Consider the following 20,696-nt stretch of genomic DNA (forward strand, 5'->3'; position numbering starts at 1 on the left):
CTTAAAAGGCCAATGTAGATTATAAAAGTAGCAGAGGGAAGAGATAAAATGAATGACACTACCTCTGAAATATACCCCAAATCTAAGAGCACTTGCTCTTAGATTGAATGTGGAAGGTGAGGGAAAGAATCACAGAAAGCCACTAAGCTTGAGGACTGGTGAATGCACCCCTCAGTCCTCTGTCTTCCATCTTCTAGGGGCTCCTGCCCTACCTGCTGGTGGTCCCCAATCAGAATGAGGTGCTGGCAAGCTTTGCTCAGTGTGGCAATGGTGTGGGCCTCGAGGACTTCAGCAGCCTCTTCCACAATGACAATCCGAGGCTCCACCTTCTGCAGAATCTGACGGTATTTGGCAGCACCTGGAGTCAAGAGAGAAGAGCCTCCCTGAGCTCAGGCACTGGACCCTGTGACAACTGAGCCCTCACATTCACCAGGGCTGTGCTGACCACTGAATGAGAGAACAAGTGCTGCTGGGTGGTCTCCAGAGCATCACCCATGTTGGTCATTGCTGGGGTTCCGAATGCAGCAGGAATAAGTGGGTACATTTCACCATCAGTTCCCTAAACACAGCTTGCTTTCAGTAGCTTCTCATGGCCTTTTCCCTCTAACCTACTAAAGAAGCTCCTCTTTACCTGTCTTAGTCTGAGAGGAGCTTGGCACCAGGAGTGAACAGCTGGATCAGGTGGAGTTCCCCATGCTTTCCTACCTGTGGTTGTCATTCCTACAACCTGGGCATCTTTCAGGATGTGCAGGTCTTCCTGGAGCCTCAACTCGGCCATTCTCTCTGCCGATGTGCGGTACTGGCGCTCGTAGTTGAGGATCTTTCGGCGGGTGTCAGCCTGGTACATCTGTAGCCACAGCCTGGGGAATGTGAAGAACCAGAAAGGGGAAGATATGTGCTCTTTGAGAAGGTGGAGGAACCCTCTTCGGTGTGTATAAAGTGGAACCTAGACCCTTGAGGAGCTTACAGACCAGAGAGAGAGAGGAGGAAGAGACCCAGGTTTACTGGGACCCAAGAGTCCAACTTGCCCAACAAAAAGATGTGCAGAGACGTGTACATAGGTGGCCAGGAGCTAAGGAGGGGAGTAGGATAAAGAACAGATGTTAAATATTAAGAAGAGAGTAAGGGACTTCAAAAGCTTCAAGAATTTCTCACAAATTCTCCCTGCCCCATCCCTGCCTAAGTCCCCTCCCCTAATTCTCCAGAGTCTTGGTTTACAAGTAAAACAAATCGTATCACTACACTACTCTGCTATAAAACATTCCAACGGCTTTTCAGTACACTTTGAAAAATGGCTTTTGATAATCCAGGCTCCTCATCTTTGCTCCATGAGGCCTTGCGGTCAGGCCCCTGCCCACCTCTCTCACCTCGCTTTCCATTTCTCTGAGACACAGCCATGCTGGCTGCCTTCTTTCCGTTTCTCAAACGGCCATACTCCTTCCCAGGTCAAGCCTTTATGCATGTGGTCCCCATAATTTCATCTGCTCCCCATTCCCTGCTGGTCTTGCTAACGTCTACTAATCCTTCAGCTCTTGCCTCCAATGTCACTTTCCTGGATACCTCAGACCAGCTCAGATCCCGTGTTAATATTCTTAGCACTCCTTGCTCCTTTCTTTCTTAGTGTTTATGTCCACTTGTAACTTTTTATTTGTGCAATTAACTAATTTGTCTCCCTGGATAGACTTTAAGCTCTGTAAGGCTAGAGCCGAGTGTCTTTTTTATCCCATGGCTGCACCCCTAGCACCCAGCTCAGGGGGGTTTTCAACCAATCGTCAGTTAACACTGTTGAAGGTCGGGGTGGAGGGACAGGGGGGTTATGTTCCAGGAACAGAAAAAGAACCCCTTGGGGAAATTACATGAACTGGTTGGGGGGCAGGGGTGGGGAGTGGGCATAATACCTATATAGCTGCCATCGAGAATTCAGGTCCAGCTGCCAAACATCCTGGATTTCATTGGCCTCGGCCTCAGTCATGGTGTTCAGTTTGCGAAGTTCAACCTTCACTTTCTTCTTCATTTTCTTTTTCTGGCTGCGCTGGGTCTGTGGACATCAATACCAGCCAGGGTTACCATCTGAGCAGAGGTGGGCCCAGTTCTAAGACCAAGGTGGGGGCCAGAGCACATTAAATATGGGAGCCGCCACCTCAGAACTTCTCTGACTGTCTCACACTCTCCCAACACATACCCCACTGCAGAGTGGCTAAATGAGGGCTCTGGCTAAATGAGGGCTCTAGAGTCAGTCTGCCTGGGTTCAAAGCCTCATCTACCTCTTATTAAATTGTGGGACCTAGAGTAAGTTACTCAACCTCTATGTACCTCAGCATCCCCTTCTATAAAATGAGAATAGTAACGGTACATCTTCACAGGGCTGCTGAACTGACTGAAGGAATAAATACATGGAAAGCACTTGGAATACTGCTGATGCTAGTTATCACTGAACGTCTTTTAACCACACTATTTCTCATTCCTAAAACACATGTCACCAAAGTAGTAGACACTGAGTCTTGTTGAATGTCATACAGGGCCTGCTAAGATGGTCTTAACGCCATCATAGTACCTTCAACAAGTGGGTGAAAGGCACCATTTAGGGGAAAGTACTCTCCCCTGGCTCTGTACTAAGTCTGAGGCCATGAGCCTTTAGAAGGATTGGCATGAAAGATGGATGTCGGGGTGCCTGGGTGGCTCAGTCGGTTGAGCGACTGCCTTCGGCTCAGGTCATGATCCCAGGGTCCTGAGATCAAGCCCCGCATCGGGCTCCTGCTCAGCGGGAAGCCTGCTTCTCCCTCTCTCACTCTCCCTGCTTGTGTTCCCTCTCTCGCTGTGTCTGTCAAATAAATAAATAAAATCTTTAAAAAAAAAAAAAAAAAGAAAGAAAGATGGATGTCACAGTATTATGTACCTTCCCCCCACCTCAAGACCAAACAAATCAACTCCTCCTAAGGCCATGTGGCAGAGAGATGCCCAATCCATAACTCAACATGCTGGGATCAGACTCCATCCATCACGTACAGTGATGGTGAACTGAACTAGAAGATCAGGTTCAAAGCTAGGAGCCCAATGAAAATTGCACCTAGTCAAAGTTGCCTTTGAAAGTCCCTTAAATCATCAGTGGAGGTCAGAAAATGTTATTTTGAGTATCTGGTCCTCTACTGTCAAAGCAATGCATGGTAAATTCTGAGGACCTATTGATTCTACCAAAGGAAGGACCAGAGGGAAAGTCTGGGTGTTCACACACCATTCTGGCTTTAAGAAAAACATCAAATTCCAGGGTGAATGAAGGATGAGTATTCCATCCAGACTGTGCAGTTTGCTTCATTCTGCTTTACTTGAATTCTCTAAACTCTTAATGTATTGTTCATAGGCTTATTTGTACTTGAGAAGATAATATCCACAAAAGCACCAAGCACTGAGGTCGTAAGTGTTTGATCTGACCCACATGTGAAGCATTTTTCCAAAAGTTCAAGAGAAGCATTTGGTTACCTGCTTCCTGTTTTTCTAAGTTGGAATTTCTTGCCAAGGCCCCTCTGAAAGAACATAATTTGTATACTCTCGGGAACTGGACCCATCCTATACTATGGTTAAGTTGTAAATTGGGCAAATTAAGTTAACTGTGAGGACAAGGTGAATACACTGCTGTAACAGAAGTAGGTGAAAACAAGGGGCTGCAGTTCTAATCACAACAGATGTTCTCAGGCCTGTTTCAGAAGAGTTTAACCCCCACCCAACTGGCAGTAATAACTGAACTCCCATTTCCCATTCTGTTAGGGCTTCCAGAGGACACGAGCAGGTGAGTTTACCTCCCACTCTCCTGCGGTCTGCTCCTGCCCAGCTGTTGTCCCAGGGCCATAGTTGTCTAGCCTCATGGCCAGAAGCACTTTAGCCAACTCGTGGACTGCCCCACTCTCTTCCTTCTTCCGCCGCCGGGGCCTCACCACCTCTTCCTCCTCAATCACCCGGTCTGCTTGAATTAGGTCAGCCTCCTCTGCAATCTCAATCAGCGAACCCTCCTCTTCTCCTTCTTCTTCCTCCTCTTCCCCTTCTGCCTGGGCTAGGAGGAAAGCAGGCAGGACAGTGGTGAAACTCTTGAAGCCAAACAATAGCAGAGGGCACTTACAAGAGCTCAGATGCATGAAGACATTCTCAAGGGGTTTAAGTGGTTACCTCTAGCAGGCGAAACTGGGGGAAATGAGGGTTAGGGGAGGGAGACTTAGATACTTTCTCGTTATATTTTTAAATACCATATAAATGTATTCCTTTTTTTTAGATTTTGTTTACTTGAAAGAGAGCGAGCAAGAGAGAAGGAGCAGGGGGAGGGGCAGGAGAGGGAGAAGCAGACTCCCTGCTGAGCAGGGAGCTGGACATGGGGCTTGATCCCAGGACTCTGGGATCATGACCTGAGCTGAAGGCAGATGCTTAACCAACTGAGCCACCCAGGCACCCCTAAAGGTATTCCTTTTTAAGAAAGATTTTACTTATGTCAAATACACAAAAGAGATATGCAACGTAAACGGGCAATTTAAAAGATAATAAAAGTTCGTAAAATGAACATCCAGGTACCTCACACCCAATTTAAGGAGAAAATCACCCATTTCTTGAAGACCCTTAGGGGCCCGTCTAACCTGAATTTTACTGCTCATACCTTGCCCCCCACCATTCTTTTAAAATAACTTTACCATATATATAATAAATACACACCTCTAAACAACACATCATCTAGTTTTGGCTTTTTTCCCCCTACTTTTTTGAACTCCATACCAAAGGAATAATATTGTGTATATTTTCCTACAGCTTGCTTTTTCCATTCAGCCTGTTTTTGAGATTCATACATTGCCATACATACAGTGACTCATTCCTTTTCACTGTTGTACAGTATTTCATGATCTGAATGGACAGTAATTGATCCATTTGTTGTACAAATTTTGATGAACATTTGAGTTCTTTCTATTTTTTTCTATTATTATAAAGTGGTTGTGCAAATTAATATCCCCCTTAGCAGAGTTCCTACTACTCCATGTTCTGATTTATCAGTGTGGGGTTATAGCAAACTTTAAAATTTTTGCCAATCCGGTGCGTAACAGCATCTCATTGTGGTTTTAGCTCCTCTCATTTCTTTTCTTTTTTTTTTTTTATTCTTCTGTTAATCCCCATACATTACATCGTTAGTTTTAGATGAAGTGTTCCATGATTCATTGTTTGTGCATAACACCCAGTGCTCCATGCAGAATGTGCCCTCCTCAATACCCACCACCAGGCTAACCCATCCTCCCACCCCCTCCCCTCTAGAACCCTCAGTTTGTTTTTCAGAGTCCATCGTCTCTCATGGTTCGTCTACCCCTTAGCTCCTCTCATTTCTAATGAGCACTCTTTGTATGTTTACTGACCATTAGAATTTCCTATTTTGTGATGTGCTTGTGAAATGTCTTTTATCTATTTTCCTATCAAGCTATTACTTGTCTCTCTCTGATTATCGCTCTTTATACATTCTAGGTATTACTTTTGAGTTTTACTCTCTGGTCTTTACCATATTCCACCTTAAGATGTGATTCTAGGTAGACATGCATTCTCACCTGTATTTTCAGGTCCTGCTGGAGCAACATTTTGGGTGAAAGAGCCGACACCCAGACCCAGCCACTCCAGCATCATGGAATGCTTCCAGCCCTGGAAGCAAATCCATTCGCTATCCTGAGGAAGGAATAATTATCAGTCACGAGAATTCTATGACAACCAGTGTAAAAGGAAAGGCTTCTGTGAAGGATCAAAAGTAGTTCCCTTAAAATTTAGAGGCTGTAAGTTGGCGACCCTTGGGCAACTAGATCATTAAATATGACTTGCATAGAATTTTAAAAATAAAAATTTCCTCTCTTGATAAAATCGGGATCTATGGCAGCAATGAGCCTGAATTCAAGAATGGCAACAAATGTCTGGAAGTGGGTTGCCACCACTTCTTTTCCAGTCTGCCAAGCCCTCTCTACTTTCCAATGTCTCATATCTAGTCTGTTAGTCATTTATGGATCCTGACTGACCCCTTCAGGCTTCTGGGTATGTAACCCTAGAAGTCAACAACTCATTGATAAGAGAGCTACCATTTCACTGGGTTCCTGGCCAACCACTTTACAGAAATCATGTCAGTTAGTCCTTAGAATATCCTTTGAAGGCAGGCGTTATTATTACCCCTGTTTGACTGCTGAGACACCTGAGGATCACACTGGCTAAGGCACAAGTCCATCTGTATGACTTAGGTCTGCTGACTTCAAGGCTCTCTAGATGTGCTAGGTTGCCTTGTTATAATTTTGTTTGTTTTATTTAACACTCATTTATAGCACACTAATTAAACTAAGTGGTTTACAAATATTAACTTGCTTATCCAAATAATAATCCCATAAGAATTACCTTGATCTAAGAAACACCTTGATCTAAGAAACCGCCATTTTTGCAAGTCAAATTTACAAATACTGGCAATTTCATATGATTCAACTTAATGTTATTATCATCCCCACTCTATAAAAGAGGAAGCGGGCACAGAAATTTAAGTAACCTTCCTAGAACAAAACCAAAATTCATATCCAGCAAGCTGGCTCCAGAGTCTTGTCTTGCTCCTGACTAGTATACTCAGCCACTTCTCCTCATGAAAAGGTACTTCTCACATTATGGGAGCATCAGAATTATCAAAACAGCTTATGTTTTGGATTGCTGCTTCTGCTGGAGACTCGCTCCAAGTACTGAGGCAAGAGAGATGCTTAGAGCCCTCAGGATGACCCCTACCTGTACTGGTCCATTCATCAGGCTTTTCCAGTGCTGGGGGGAGATGTATTTCTCCAGGTGCTGTTCCCGTAATACACCGCGCATGGTGCACTCCAGGGTCTGGGCCCCTTCATGCAGCTCTTGCTCTGACTCTTTCATTTGTGTCACAATCTGCCAAGAACAGAAGGAAAGAAATGATGAGGAAGCACCATCATCCCCTGAATTCAGTTCCTGCCGTGAGAGAAAACAAAGCTAAGACAGGAACAGCAAGAAGAGAGAATAAATAAATAGACCAGTCAACAAACCAACTTCCAACCACATTATTGTGGTCTCAAAACCAAAGGATTACTATCCAAAATGTCTAAGAGACTCCTACCAACCAGTAAGAAAAGGAAACAACTAATACAACAGAAAAACAGGCCAAGGATACTGCTGCAGACACTTCTCTCTTTCTTGGTAATAGGAACTCAGAGTTTTGTTTGGGTACACTGCTGCCCAGCTAGAAGATGGGCTGTAAGCTAGGGCTGCTGGTGGTTTGGGGAAGTGGCTTTAAAAGGTCCTGGCAGGGGCTGGGAGGGGTGGTGTGCCCTTTCTGCCCTTTCTCCATCTTGATTAAGAGGGCAAAGGTCACACCATGGGACCAGCAGAGTGGACTGTTGGAAGGAACCTCGGTCCTTCACCACTCTGTAAGAGTGCCTCCCTATTGTCCCTGGACCGCATACCCAGAGAGACACTGCTCTCTAGCAAATTTCCACCTTGAACTATCTCGGATAGCCCCAGCCGGAACTCACACTCATGTAGGCCCTCCGGAGGTGCATGGGGAGGCTACGGCGGAACTCCCGCTTGTTCCTCAGCTCTCTCAGGGTGAATTGCTTCAGGATTTCACTGTTGCTCCTTCCACCTACCCGCACAATGCTGGTCTTCTGACACTTGTAGATGCCTGTGGAGCAAGGTGGAGCACAGCAGAGGTGAGACAAGCTATGCTGGATTCTCTTAGGAGAGAGCTCTATGTGTCTGGGATATTGTCACAGCTGCTCCCTTAGGGAACAAGCTAATGCTTACAGGAATCTACCCCAGAGATGAAAGACCTGCAGAGCTGTAGTGTGGTGCTTAAGAACATAGGCTTTAGAATCAGACAACTGGGGACCCAAATCTTGATTTCACCACTATTGCTATGTAAACTACGGCAAGTTACTTAACTTGAGCTCCAGTTCTTCATCTGTGATTTGAAGACAGAAATACTTTCCTTATAGGGCTATGGTCTGGATAAATGAGAGAGCATCTGTATAGCTCCCAGGCAGGTCCTGGCACAAGGCAAGCACTTAGTAAATGTTCTCTGTTATTCACTCTATAGGTATTTGCTGATTGGTCATTGTGTGCCAGGCATGTGCTAGGTTCTTAAGATATAGCTTAAGACTCAGTTCCTAATTTGTTCTCATGTCTCGCAGTCTGGCAGAGAAGATATACATTAAACAGTTTATCATAATAGCAATGAGTACGGTAAAGACTATAAGCTCATGATGCTCTAAGTATGTAACAGGGGACCTTACCTAGTTTAGGTGGGTAGTGATCTAATTCTTGAGGGTCTAGTATTTAAACTGAGATCCCAAGAATAAAAAAGATTTAATCTAGATTAAAGGAAAATATAGAATGGAAAATATTATAAGGAAAATGAAAAACATATACTTATTCATTCATTAATGAAATTAGTATTTTTTTCAGTACCTAGTATGTGCCAGAATCTATGAATATAGCAAAAAACGGGACTATCCCTCACAGTTTTTAGAGTCTAGGGTAAAAACACATACAATAAATTGTTACATACGTATTAAGTTTCTGAAGAAAAAATACAAAAGGAGACTTAACCTTGTCTGGGGGCAATTGGGAGTCTACTTGAAGAGAGATTTAAGGTGACACCTGAAGAATGAATTGGAGCCAACCAGGCTAGATGAGGTCAAGATGGAGAGAGAGGGAGAGAGAAAAATGTGCCTTCTAGGGAGAGGAAAACAGTATGGTCCAAGGGAGAAGCTGGAAGAACTGAAGACAATTGGTGTTGCTGGAGTTAGGGAGAACAAGGGAAGAGGTAGGAGATAATGCTCAGAATTAGGCTGGAGCAGACCACACACGGCCTTGCAGGTCATAGAAAGGACTATGGACTTAGTTCAAAGACATTAAAAAGCTACTGAAGTTGCTGATAGTTCAATTATAAATGTCTTGATGGAGAACAATTTGGCCTAGACTTACCTTCCAGAAACTGGTCCAAAGCATGATTAGTGTAGCATACAACCAAGATGGGGAATTTCTGGACGCTAATTTGCCAGACAGGCTCGTTGGTTAGAAGCGCCTGAACAATTTTTAGACCCACGTAGGTTTTGCCTAGAAAACAAGGAAACAGGAGAGTTAAAAAAAAATTAAAGACTTCCTAGAAGGAGTAATTAATTATTTACAGCACATTATTATTTTCTTTTTAAAGATTTCATTTATTTATTTGACGGAGAGATACATAGCGAAGAGCAGGAACACAAGCAGGGGGAGTGGGAGCGGGAGAAGCAGGCTTCCCACTGAGCAGGGGCTCGATCCCAGGACCCTGGGATCATGACCTGAGCTGAAGGCAGATGCTTAATATTGAGCCACCCAGGAGCCCCAGCAAATTATTATTTTAAAAAATTTAAACTGAGATTGTTTAAAATCCAAGAAGCACAAATGGGTATATAACGAAAAGCCCCCGTGCTCTTCTGGCCCCAGCCACCCAGTTCCTCTCTTGGAAGCAACCAATATTACCAGTTTTTTGTGTCACTTTCCAGAGTTAGTCATACTTTGCAAATGCAAACAAGTAAAAACACAGTCTTTCTCTAGCCTTCCCTTTTTTTTTAAATGGAAATAGTTGCAGACTATTTTCACTATTCTACATCTTGCTTTTTTCACTTAAGGTACCTTAGAAATAGTTCTCTATCAGCACATAAAAAGAATCCCCCCTCCCCTGTCTCTTTTTTCACAGCTGTAAGATGTTTTTTCACAACTGTAAGGTATTTTTTAGCCAGTACCCTCATGCAATAAATTATTTAGAAATGCTTTCTATATATCACAATAGACTTGCCTTTGTGATAGGAGGGGAAAACTCAAAGAAATCAATATTGAAGTTAGAGTTACAGACTCATTCGTAAATGGCCAATAATTAATTAAGTCTACAAACAGCTAAATTCTTACTCTGTGTCAGGCTGAGAAGGTAGCTACTGTCCTGGTAAAACTCAGAGTAAGTGAGGAAGCAACAGAAGAAAATCAAAGATTTCAGTATAGCAAGATAAATAACAATTTCCTTCCTTTTTTTCCTTCAAATAATAAGTACTGAGTGCCTAATACATGTCAGGCACTGGGTTAGGTGCAAGAAATAGGACAGGGCGCCTGGGTGGCTCAGTTGGTTGGGCGACTGCCTTCGGCTCAGGTCGTGATCCTGGAGTCCCGGGATCGAGTCCGGCATCGGGCTCCCTGCTCGGCAGGGAGTCTGCTTCTCCCTCTGACCCTCCTCCCTCTCATGCTCTCTGTCTCTCATTCTCTCTCTCTCAAATAAAAAAAAAAAATCTTAAAAAAAAAAAAAAAAAAAAAGAAATAGGACAGTCAGCAAAACAGCCACGGTTCTTATCTTCCTGGAACGTACAGACTTGCAGAAGAAAAAGATATCAATCACACAAACAAATGTAAAATCATAAAGGTGGGAAATGAGAAATACACGGTACCCCCCCAAAAAATAATTGGGATTTTGGCGTAGTCGATGAAGTTAGAAGAGACTTCCCTGGGGAAGTGAAAACGGAGTTAAGAGTGGGCAAGAAGGAATAGGGATGGGGCTGCCATCTTCCAGGTAAGTAAAGACTGAGGCTTGGCTTCAGCAGTAGAGATGAGATAAGGAGGCAGACCGGGGAGAAGTTTCAGAGGTTAACATCGATTGGAACTTGATGATGGTTTGGTTAGGGTGGGAAGCAGAAAAGGAAAACTAGGTATCTGGTTACAGGACTGGATGGATAAGGATACCTCAAGAGGAAAGAAAATCTCTATAATTCAATATTTACTCTATCTCCTCCTCCTACTTCCTTCCCCTTAGAACAGGTACTTTTTGGGATTTCCACCTCAAAAATGACTCCCTTTATTACTTCCCCCTCATATTCACAGCTATGCTCTTTCCTAATAACCATTTAGGTATGTGACTTAAGCAAGCCTGAAATTATTACTATACTTGGAACTAAAGTATACTTGGAACTAAAGTCCTACTTCAAGTGATTAACATTAAGGGAAATTATCTGTAACATGTAGATTTTGAGACAAAACGGCTCCTACAAATCAATAAGAAGCCATTTGAAAAGAAGCCAATCCACAGAAGTAGTAATATAAACAGCTAATAAACTCAAAAAAGGATATTTAATCTCATTCTTCATTAAACAAACACGTATTAACCACTGTGATATACATTTCCAGGGGGCAATTTGGCAAGATCTATTAAAATTACAAATTTACATATTCTTTGATCAAGTTAGGAATTTCTCTTCTGCATTTATTTTGTTTGCATATGAAATGACTCACAAATAAAGCTATTCATTGAAATGTTATTTATATTAATAAATCTTTCCACATGGGACTGGTTAGATTATTCCATTGCATGGAATATTCTGCAGTCATAAACAAGAGCTACTACTTATGTACCAATATGAAAAGATCATCAAGATATTTTATAAGTGGACAAAGCAACATGCACAAGAGTGTTTCTAGCACAGTGGGTTAAAAAAAAGTAAGGGGTGGGGTGCCGAGGAGCTGGCTCAGTCAGTGAAGCATGTGACTCTTGGTCTCAGATTATGGGTTCGAGCCCCACATTGGATGTGGAGATTACTTAAAAATAAAATCTTTAAGGGGCGCCTGGGTGGCACAGTTGGTTAAGCATCCAACTCTTGGTTTCAGCTCAGGTCATGCTCTCAGGGTCATCAGATTGAGCCCTGAATTGGGTTCTGTGCTCAGCGTGGAGTCTACTTAAGTTTTTCTTTCCCTTGTCCTCTACCCATCCCCCCTGTTCTCTCTCTCTCTCCCAATCTCCCCAAAATAAATAAATAAATCTTAAAAAAAAAAGAAAATCTTTAAAAAACAAAGAAAAGAAAATAGTAAAGGGTAGTAAATATATTCAATTCATGCATTTGCTTGAATATTCATAGAATATCTCTGGAAGGATAAAATAAGAAAATAACATTGTTTGCTTCAGGGAAGGGAACTGAGTGGAATAGTAAGAGGAAGGAGACTTTTTAAAAACTTTGAACCATTTTTTATTAAACTAAAAACAGGGGCATCTGGGTGGCTCAGTCAGTTGAGCAGCTGATTCTTGATTTTGGCTCAGGTCATGATCTCGGGGTCCTAGAATTGGGGCCCCACGTTGGGCTCGGCACTTGGTGGGGAGACTGCTTAAGGATTCTCTCTCTCCCTCTGTCCCCCCCCCCCCACCTACGTGCTCTCTCTCTAAATAAATAAATAAATCTTAAAACAAACCAAAAACGTAAAAACTAATGGGCCAAAATTTTTAACCTTGCAGATCAGCAAAAAAGACGGGTAACAAGACTGGAAAAGATGTAAGGAAATGGGAACACTAGTTCATTCTTGGTGGAAGTATAAACCGGTAATCCTCTTTTTTTTTTTTATTTCATTTATTTGAGAGAGAGAGAGCACACAAGCAGGGGGGAGAGGCAGAGGGAGACGCAGACCCCATGCTGAGCAGGGAGCCCGACACAGGACTCGATCCCAGGACTGTGGGATCATGACCTAAGCCAAAGGCAGATGCTTAACCAACTGAGCCACCCTGGCACCCCTCTTTTTTTTTTTAAGCCTTCAAAGTATCTCTTTAATTATGCATATTTTCCCATTATGTAAGTGTTTCTTACCAGAAAGAACCTTCCACTGGTGCCTGGGTGGCTCGGTCAGTTAAGCATCTCTCGGTTTAGTTCAGATCATGATCTCAGGTTCCTGAGATCGAGCCTCACATCAGACTCTGAGCCAAGAGAAGTATGGTGTGGTAGATAGGAGAGCCAGGACAAAATGAGCCAGACTGACTGAGTTCAAGTCCTAGGTCTGTCACTTACCATCTGTATGAATGTCAACATATTATTCAACCTCTCTTTGCCTTAGTTTTTCATCTGTAAAATGGAATTGTTTCTACTTCAGAGTTGTTTAAGATATAATGAGTTGATATACATGGAAAGCATATAAAACACTACTTGGCACATAGTGCTGTTATTATGTATTTGATACTATTTAACATAAAATCAGGGGCACCTAGGTGGCTCAGTCAGTTGGGTGTCCGACTCTTGATTTTGGCTTGTGTCCTGATCTCAGGTTTGTGGGATCGAGCCCCGAGTCAGGCTCTGTGCTTGGCATGGAGTTTCCTTGTCCCTCTCCCTCTGCTCCTCCCCCTGCTTGTTCTTGCTTTCTCAAATAAATAAAATTTCTTTAAAAACTAAGAAGTAAATATAAAACCAAATAAAAATTAATATAGCCTTTGACGAAGCAAAGGTCATGCAACTTCCTAAGTCTGACCCCACAGCAGTCTTCTCTAACCTTGAGATTTTGATTACTATGCATACGAATGGATGCCCACTGGAAAATCACCAGGAACAGCTACTTTATAGATAAGTCTAATGCCCATTTTAGGAGAATGTCTCTAATCAAGATACTCTAGAAACCTACAGTCAAGCCTCCCTTGCCTATCTCATAGGGCAGATGTCACGTGGTCTGAAAAATTCTCTTACCTGTTCCAGGAGGACCTTGAATAATAGCCAGTTCCCTTGTGAGAGCAAACTGCAAGGCTTCCATTTGAGAGTCATCCAGCTTCAAGGCTTCTTTTGAGGGCCACTGGCTGGGGTCTAAGACATTCACTCTGGCATGTCTCAAGCCCTCAGCATTGCTCAGAGATTCTCCAGTGACTGAGGGATTCTTTATTAAGGGAGTGAAATCATATCTACCCCCCATTAGCAAGTACCGTGGCTCCTTCACGTAAGAGTCACATTCCACAATGTTCCTCTGGAAGGGGACGTCTTCCTCCTGGACCTCCTGGAGTCCTTCCAGGACATGCCTATAGGCCTCAAAGTATGCAGTTGTCTCCACCATGAGGAAAGAGTCAGATGGCTGGACCTCTGCTAGCAACTGTTGGCTCTGCTCATTGAAGGAGAGCTGAACAATTCCTCGGCAGAGATCTTCCTGCTCCCGGTTAGACACAGTGGCAAAAAGAAATGTTTCAAAGTTGTCCTTGGACATGCACACCAAAGATCCATAGAGCAATCGCTTGGAATTCTGCCAGCGAACAAACTTGAGTGGTTTTGTGTCAAACTGCACCTTGTAGACAATGCCTGATGATGAACACACGGGGGTGATAATCCTGGTATCAAAGTAGATTCGGATGTCATCAAACTTTCTCTTCCTCAGGCCTTGGTCTTCAAAGCTTTGGAGAAGTTCCAAAATGCCTTCTCGCAGGGGTCTAACAAAATCTTCTCTCAAGAGTCGGAAGTGGGTATCCAGATAGATAGCAGTGCTTTCATATTTTCCAGTAATGATGTTGGGACGAAGGAATGGCCTCTCATCCAAGTGCACTTCATTGTAAGTAGGGTAAATGGGCATGGTCCTATAGCTCTCAACATGGTCTTCTGCCTCAGGCTGCACTAATGTGTAGGTGTCCACTCTTAAAGTGCCCTCTCGCCTCTTTTCCTGCAGATGTTCAATGATGGTCTGCACCTTTTCCAGGTTCTTCTCTGTCTCCTCTTCTATGTCAACCCCAGAGGCTCTCAAAGCATTCAGAGAAGCTGGCAGGAGGGAAATGAGCATGGAAGTTTCCTGCACAGAGCTGGCGGGGAAGACACTTACAAGATCCTGGAGGAGGGAGATGATGTTGCTTATGTGTTCTGGATACTGGTTTCGAATATCAGGGATGGGCTCAGTGATCATCCCTACCACGTAAGTCGGGAGGCAGACTTTGAGGAATTTGGAGTTCTTCAGCATGCCCAGGACATGGAGAACGCTCTGGCGGTCCATTTTAGAACTGCAAGCCTTCCGAAGAACCTGGCAGATGAGCTCAAGGAAGTTGGATTTCATAACAGAATGAGACAGGAGCTCTTTCAGCCCTACACTTGTAGCAAGAGTGATGACCACCTCAGAAGGGTCTTTCTGCAGAAGATTTTCTAGGAATTTGTAGCCCAGTTTCTTCACCTGCTGTGGCTGTTCTGAAGGCTTCTGGTGGGGGGTCCGCCACTGCTGGAAGTTTTCATCAGACCATGATGGTCTGTGATTCCTTCCCTCCTGGTTGCCATTTCTCCGCCTAGCATCATTTTCCTGACCACGTCTTTGGCCTCTAGGTTCATCACTGGTGTGCCCCTCATGGCTTCTCCTTCCCTGATGTGGGTTCCTGCCCATAGCTCCAAACCTTTCTTCTCTCTGCCGTACAGGAACAGCGTGGTTGGTGGCCCTAGGATGCCTTCCAGGCTGGTTGGCTCCTCCTCTGAGAGCACTGGCTGGTGGGTTATTGGCCTGATTTCTAGCTCTTGGTGGTAATTCTCCATCTACAGGCCCTAAACACAATGGAAATATTGGGTAAGCACAAAAATGAAGGTGTAAGGAAATCTAATAGAACAACAATGGAAAGACTCTCATTTTCAAAAACAACTAAGGAACTCAGATTTTCTTTGCAGAGAAAGTTTCCTAAAAAGCCATGTAATAAATGTAAAATAGATTACTATGATTGCTGTATATATTATGAAAACATTGTTTTTTCAGAAGGTGCAAAAGGGAAAAAGAATAAACATCTGCTGGGGCACCTGGCTGGCTTAGTTGGAAAAGCACGCAACTCTTGATCTTGGGGTCCTGAGTTCAAGCCTCACGCTGGATGTAGAGATTACTTAAATAAATAAAACTTAAAAAAACAAGAATAAACATTTTTTGAATGCCTAATACATACTAGAGAATAAATACTTGCAGTATCTCATTTAGTCCTCATAAGCTGGGATTGTTTCAGAGGATCAAAAAGATTAGCTCATTGCTTCTAGTTTTTTGCCAATACCAAATGATTGCCAAAACATGAGTTCCACAGCCAAACAGATCTGGTTCAAATCTCATCCTCGATACTTCCTCACTGTATAACCTTGGCCAAGTCGCATAATTTCTCTAAGCCTAAGTATCTATGTGGGTGTAAATATTAAATATTTATAAGATGCTTAGTAGAGTACCTGACACATAAAAAGTTCTCATTACTAGCAGCACTACTACTACTTTTCTATTGGGAATACCCTATTGACTTCTAGAGTCACTGGTTCTACCACTAAACAATTATGTCACAGGGGACAGAGGCATCAAGTGGGATAAAGTTACAAGAGAAATGCTTCTTGAAATTTGTCCAGCATCAGATGGCAAAGGGGATGGTGGGGCTTCCTTTACCAAGATGTTTTTGAGCTAATTAATACGTTGAAAAGGAAACTGAAAAATGAAACTGAACTTCTGTTTTAGGAAACTCAAAAATGAAACTTAAGTTTTTCTCCCTTCTGAAGCACAAGTTCATCCACATAGTATTATCTACTATCAACCCTCACACACGACGTTGTTGGGGGAGGGAGGAGATACACCCAGTCCACACATGAAAGTTAACATCACCCTGTGGATAAAGCTGAACTTGTTTTCCTTAATCTGCCACACATTTCTTTTTAAGATTTTATTTATTTGACAGAGAGAGACACAGTGAGAGGGAACATAAATAGGAGAGGGAGAAGCAGGCTTCCCGCCGAGCAGGGAGCCCAATGCGGGGCTCGATCCCAGGATGCTGGGACCATGACCCGAGCTGAAGGCAGACACCCAACAACTGAGCCACCCAGGTGCCCCTTGCCACACATTTAAGTAACTTGGCCAATGTACCCAAGCCCAGTTTTTTTTTTAAAGATTTATTTATTTATTTGAGAGAGCGAGAATGAGAGAGAGTACATGAGAGGGGGGAGGGTCAGAGGGAGAAGCAGGCTCCTCGCTGAGCAGGGAGCCCGATGCGGGACTCGATCCCGGGACTCCAGGATCATGACCTGAGCCTAAGGCAGTTGCTTAACCAACTGAGCCACCCAGGCGCCCCCAAGCCCAGTTTTTTTCACTTTCCTCTCCTATAAAATTGACAGAGCTGACCCAACTTAGCAGAATTACTTGGGAGATTTAAAAACAGCAAAATAAGATTGTATACAATGATGTGAAGGTAAAAATGTTATGAACACACATCATAGTCAAGATGATCGTACCATTTCACGACATCAGATGCTAAATCCATTTTTGTACATTTTTTGTTTTGCACTTTGTAGAGGAAATTTTATCGTGACAACATAAAGGAACATTTGATAAAACATAAATACTGTATTACTGAAATCTAAATTTTGTAAGTGTTACTTTCTTATTCACTTTTCAAACTCTCAAAGTATCAGAAGAAAGTCCTCCTTCTAATAAAACTTAATGTTTTAAAGAATGAAAAACTGTATTGTTTCTCCCACATTCTTCCAACATTCATGCAGCTCATAAAATAAAATTCAAGTTCTTTCTCATCTGTTCCACAGCTAAACTCAGATGACATATTGCAAACTTAGGGAAAACCAAGAATCCATTTGGTTTTGTTTTAGAAAGTTCTAAGCAAACAATCATCATAGCAATAGTGATGCTTTCGGAACTGCTTTGGTGACTAGGGTTCTAGACACGTTATCACATACACATCCACTAGCCATGTATGAATGTTAAGAATATTAGACATGGCTAGTCTGATGAAGATGTGTAAAACAACACATGTAACTTTGAAGACTTAATACCAAAATAGGGTAAATATCTCATTAAAATTTCTTTATACTGATAACACCTTAACATAATATTTAAATATTTGGGGGAACAGGTAAAAATACGTAAATTATTAAAGTACTATGATAATAAAATATATGCATTCAAGGGGCACCTGGGTGGCTCAGATGGTTAAACGTCTGCCTTCAGCTCAGGTCATGATCCCAGGGTCCTGGGATCAAGCCCCGCATCGGGCTCTCTGCTCGGCGGGAAGCCTGCTTCTCCCCCTCCCACTCCCCCTGCTTGTGTTCCCTCTCTTGCTGTGTCTCTCTCTGTCAAATAAATAAATAAAATCTTAAAAAAAAATATATATATATGCATTCAATTATTACAATAAAATGACATCATCTGGATATACTTATTTAAATACGTGTTAAATTTTATTAAATTAGTAATAAATTTCAAAAACGGATTTCACCTGTTTCTTTTTGCTTTTTTAATGATGCTACTAGAAAATTAAAGATTACATTTTTGACTTGATTATGTTTCTATTGGGTGGTGTTGCTCTAAACCAGAGTTATTTCCAATTCAGACACCTTATCACTACCTTTGTTAAAGTGAACTGTACCCATTCATCAGCTCTCTTAGGGAAAAGAGAAGGCTATTTATTTTTCAGAGTCATTCATGCTATGGCTAAGGAATAAGTCATTCTTTACTTGAGAGATGCTGTCAATCTTAGGTGGGCCTGCTTATTCATACAGAACTCAATTTCCTTCCCATTAAGTAGAAAATCTTGCTCACCTCTGTGGTTAGTATAGGGATTCCTTGGCCAGGCCTCCAAGCAAGGTCTTCTGTCCTCCATGTCTGAGTTACCCGAATTCCTTCACGTTCACGTTACTTTCAGTTATCTGGAAATCTGCACAGATTGAGAGAGATCAGGGTCCTTGAAATACAGCATCTAGCAGAAAAAAATCCAAAATAGCATCAAGCCAATCCTTCTGCCTCTACATCTTAATGATCTGTTAACTAAGAGTTAAACACAGATTTAATCATGGGCACGAGTGTTCAACTCTGTGAATGCCCAAATATGACATAAAATGTTAAGTTCACAATTTAGATGATTTCAAATTTCCCCTTCTCTTTATCCTTGCACTTCACTGGGGTAGAAGGAATTATCAATTCCCATTCAAAACTACTATTTGGTTTATGCCTTTAGTCAAGTTACTTAATCAGTTGCTAGGATTCATTTTCCTCTCCCATAAAGCAGACAAATATTGTTTCCAGGACAGAAAGTAGTACATTTCTGTTAATCCAAAAACGATGTATTCACCATCCCACCCAGCATTTCTATTATACAGTATTCTATAGCTCACAGTATTCTATAGTTTGTAAATAATTAGTGAGCAGTTATCCCTTATCCTATTCTTTGGAATGCAGCCAAACTGATTAAGCCCTCTATTCTACTGAATCAAGAGAAGGAAATTACATGTTTCAATAACCAGAGGCTTAGCCTCTACAGGATGCTGTTTCCCCAGGATCAGCTAGAAATCTGTAGTTCTTTCCTTCTCCTCTTTCTTCTACCTTGAAGGTTTTTGACAGTGATCCTATAAGAGGAAGAGGAAGCCCCTTTAAGGGAACTTCTTAGTACAACTCACACACATCATATGACCTGGGGCTAGGGAAAGAGTGGGTGACCCAGAGTCCTCAGCAAAGGGATTTCTGAGACTGTCCCTCTCACTGAGTTTTAAAATATTCATAGTTGGAAACTGTGAATAGATTTGGCATTATATGAGGAGTAGCTTTTATCCTCATCAGAAAAAGGAGTCCTTTTCCTTCCTGCTGGGAATATTGTGGGTGCATCTCTTTCCTCATCATATCAAACCTAGCTCTCAAGTGCAGATTCAGTATTTTGGTTTTGGGTTTTTTTTTTCCTTAATTAAAAAAAAAATTCTGAGAAGAAAATGCCTTCTTTCTCTTGTTGAAAAATACTAAAATAGAAACTCAGAAATTTTCTGGGATGAAAGAAATGGGAAAAAACAAAAAAGAAAGCAAAGGGAGGACCAAAGAGAACAGGAAATGCCATGGAAAAAAGGCAGACTAAAGTGGGTCTCTTTGGGAGTCAAGGCCTAAAAGGGCAGGAAGAAGAAAATCAGTGATGGCCAAGCTGGTAGAGGGGTCAAATCAGAGGAGAATGGTAATTACCACAGTGAGGGGAATGGAAGAGACTGAAACGCGCAGCCAGAGGTAGGTATCAGGGGAATTCTCCAGGGTCCCTAGGGGGTAGTAGAAGGAAGAATGGAGGAATCACTGGCACCCAGGAGCCCAGGGGGTCCTGATGGAAGTATTAGGGGGTCGAGGGGGAGTCAGGGCCGTGCGGTAGCATGAAGAAGGTGTCATGGCTAGGCTGGGCCGGAATGGCAGGGGAGGTAGGGGGGCCTTCAGAAGAAGAGGGTCGGGCTGAGCTCAGCTGGGGGAGGGGGGGCTACAAGTAGGGATGGGGCGTGCAGGTGCTGAGGGTGCTTCCTAAAGCTGAGGGTGAAGAAGGCGATGGCAGGTAAGGACAGACGAAGATGAAGGGGGCGGCTGGGGCAGAAAGCGAGGGCAGAGATAGAGGTGGGGAGCAGAACTATGTGAGGGGATCAGAGGCAGAGGTGGCGATGGGGGCGCCGAAAGGGCAATGGGGCTCTGAGGGGGGCACCTGGGACTCTGAGATGGATGATGGGGAGACGGGGCGCCGAAGGGGTGGCGGGGTACTGAGGAGGCGGCGGGGATGCTGAGGCGAGTACGGGGCGCCGGGGAGAAGCGGCGGCAGAGGCAGTGGCGGGCGGCGCGAGCGCCGGGGGTCGCTGCGGGCAGAAGCAGGTGCGGGGCCGGGGCGGGGGTCACTCACCCGGCTCCGGCGCGTCTTCTCGCAGCCGCAGCCTTCGCACTGGTGCTCGGGCCCAGGAAGGTCCGCGGCCCCGCCCGGCGCCGCGCACTTTCGGTTTCCTTTCCCCGCACTGGGCGGGGCGAGGGGCCGGGCGGGCGGCCGGGAGGAGGAGGAGAACTGGGGTGGGGGGAGGAGGAGGGGACCTCGGGGCTGCGAGCGAGGGGGCCGGGCCCTGTGGCACTGCCGGCGCCCCCGCCCTCAGGCTGGGCCGGGGCTGGCGGACCGGCGG

The 20,696-nt window shown here is 43.7% G+C and overlaps 1 protein-coding gene across 1 annotated transcript in view; it reads right to left on the minus strand.

The window, feature by feature from the left end:
- The window catches only part of ZNFX1 (zinc finger NFX1-type containing 1), a 25,967-nt gene extending 5,478 nt beyond the window's left edge, over positions 1-20,489 (minus strand). Inside the window, exons 1-11 of the mRNA XM_021685898.1 lie at positions 20,429-20,489; positions 18,340-18,454; positions 13,512-15,320; positions 8,983-9,114; positions 7,530-7,678; positions 6,760-6,909; positions 5,565-5,679; positions 3,795-4,045; positions 1,899-2,038; positions 706-860; positions 213-358 (exon numbers count right to left, since the gene is read on the minus strand). Coding sequence (XP_021541573.1) covers positions 213-358; positions 706-860; positions 1,899-2,038; positions 3,795-4,045; positions 5,565-5,679; positions 6,760-6,909; positions 7,530-7,678; positions 8,983-9,114; positions 13,512-15,320; positions 18,340-18,400 — 3,108 coding nt within the window. The 5' untranslated portion in view covers positions 18,401-18,454; positions 20,429-20,489. The remainder of the gene's footprint in view (positions 1-212; positions 359-705; positions 861-1,898; positions 2,039-3,794; positions 4,046-5,564; positions 5,680-6,759; positions 6,910-7,529; positions 7,679-8,982; positions 9,115-13,511; positions 15,321-18,339; positions 18,455-20,428) is intronic.
- Positions 20,490-20,696: the final 207 nt, after the last annotated feature.

This window comes from Neomonachus schauinslandi, chromosome 10 (genome assembly GCF_002201575.2).
Source record: "Neomonachus schauinslandi chromosome 10, ASM220157v2, whole genome shotgun sequence".
Classification (NCBI taxonomy): Eukaryota; Metazoa; Chordata; class Mammalia; order Carnivora; family Phocidae; genus Neomonachus; species Neomonachus schauinslandi.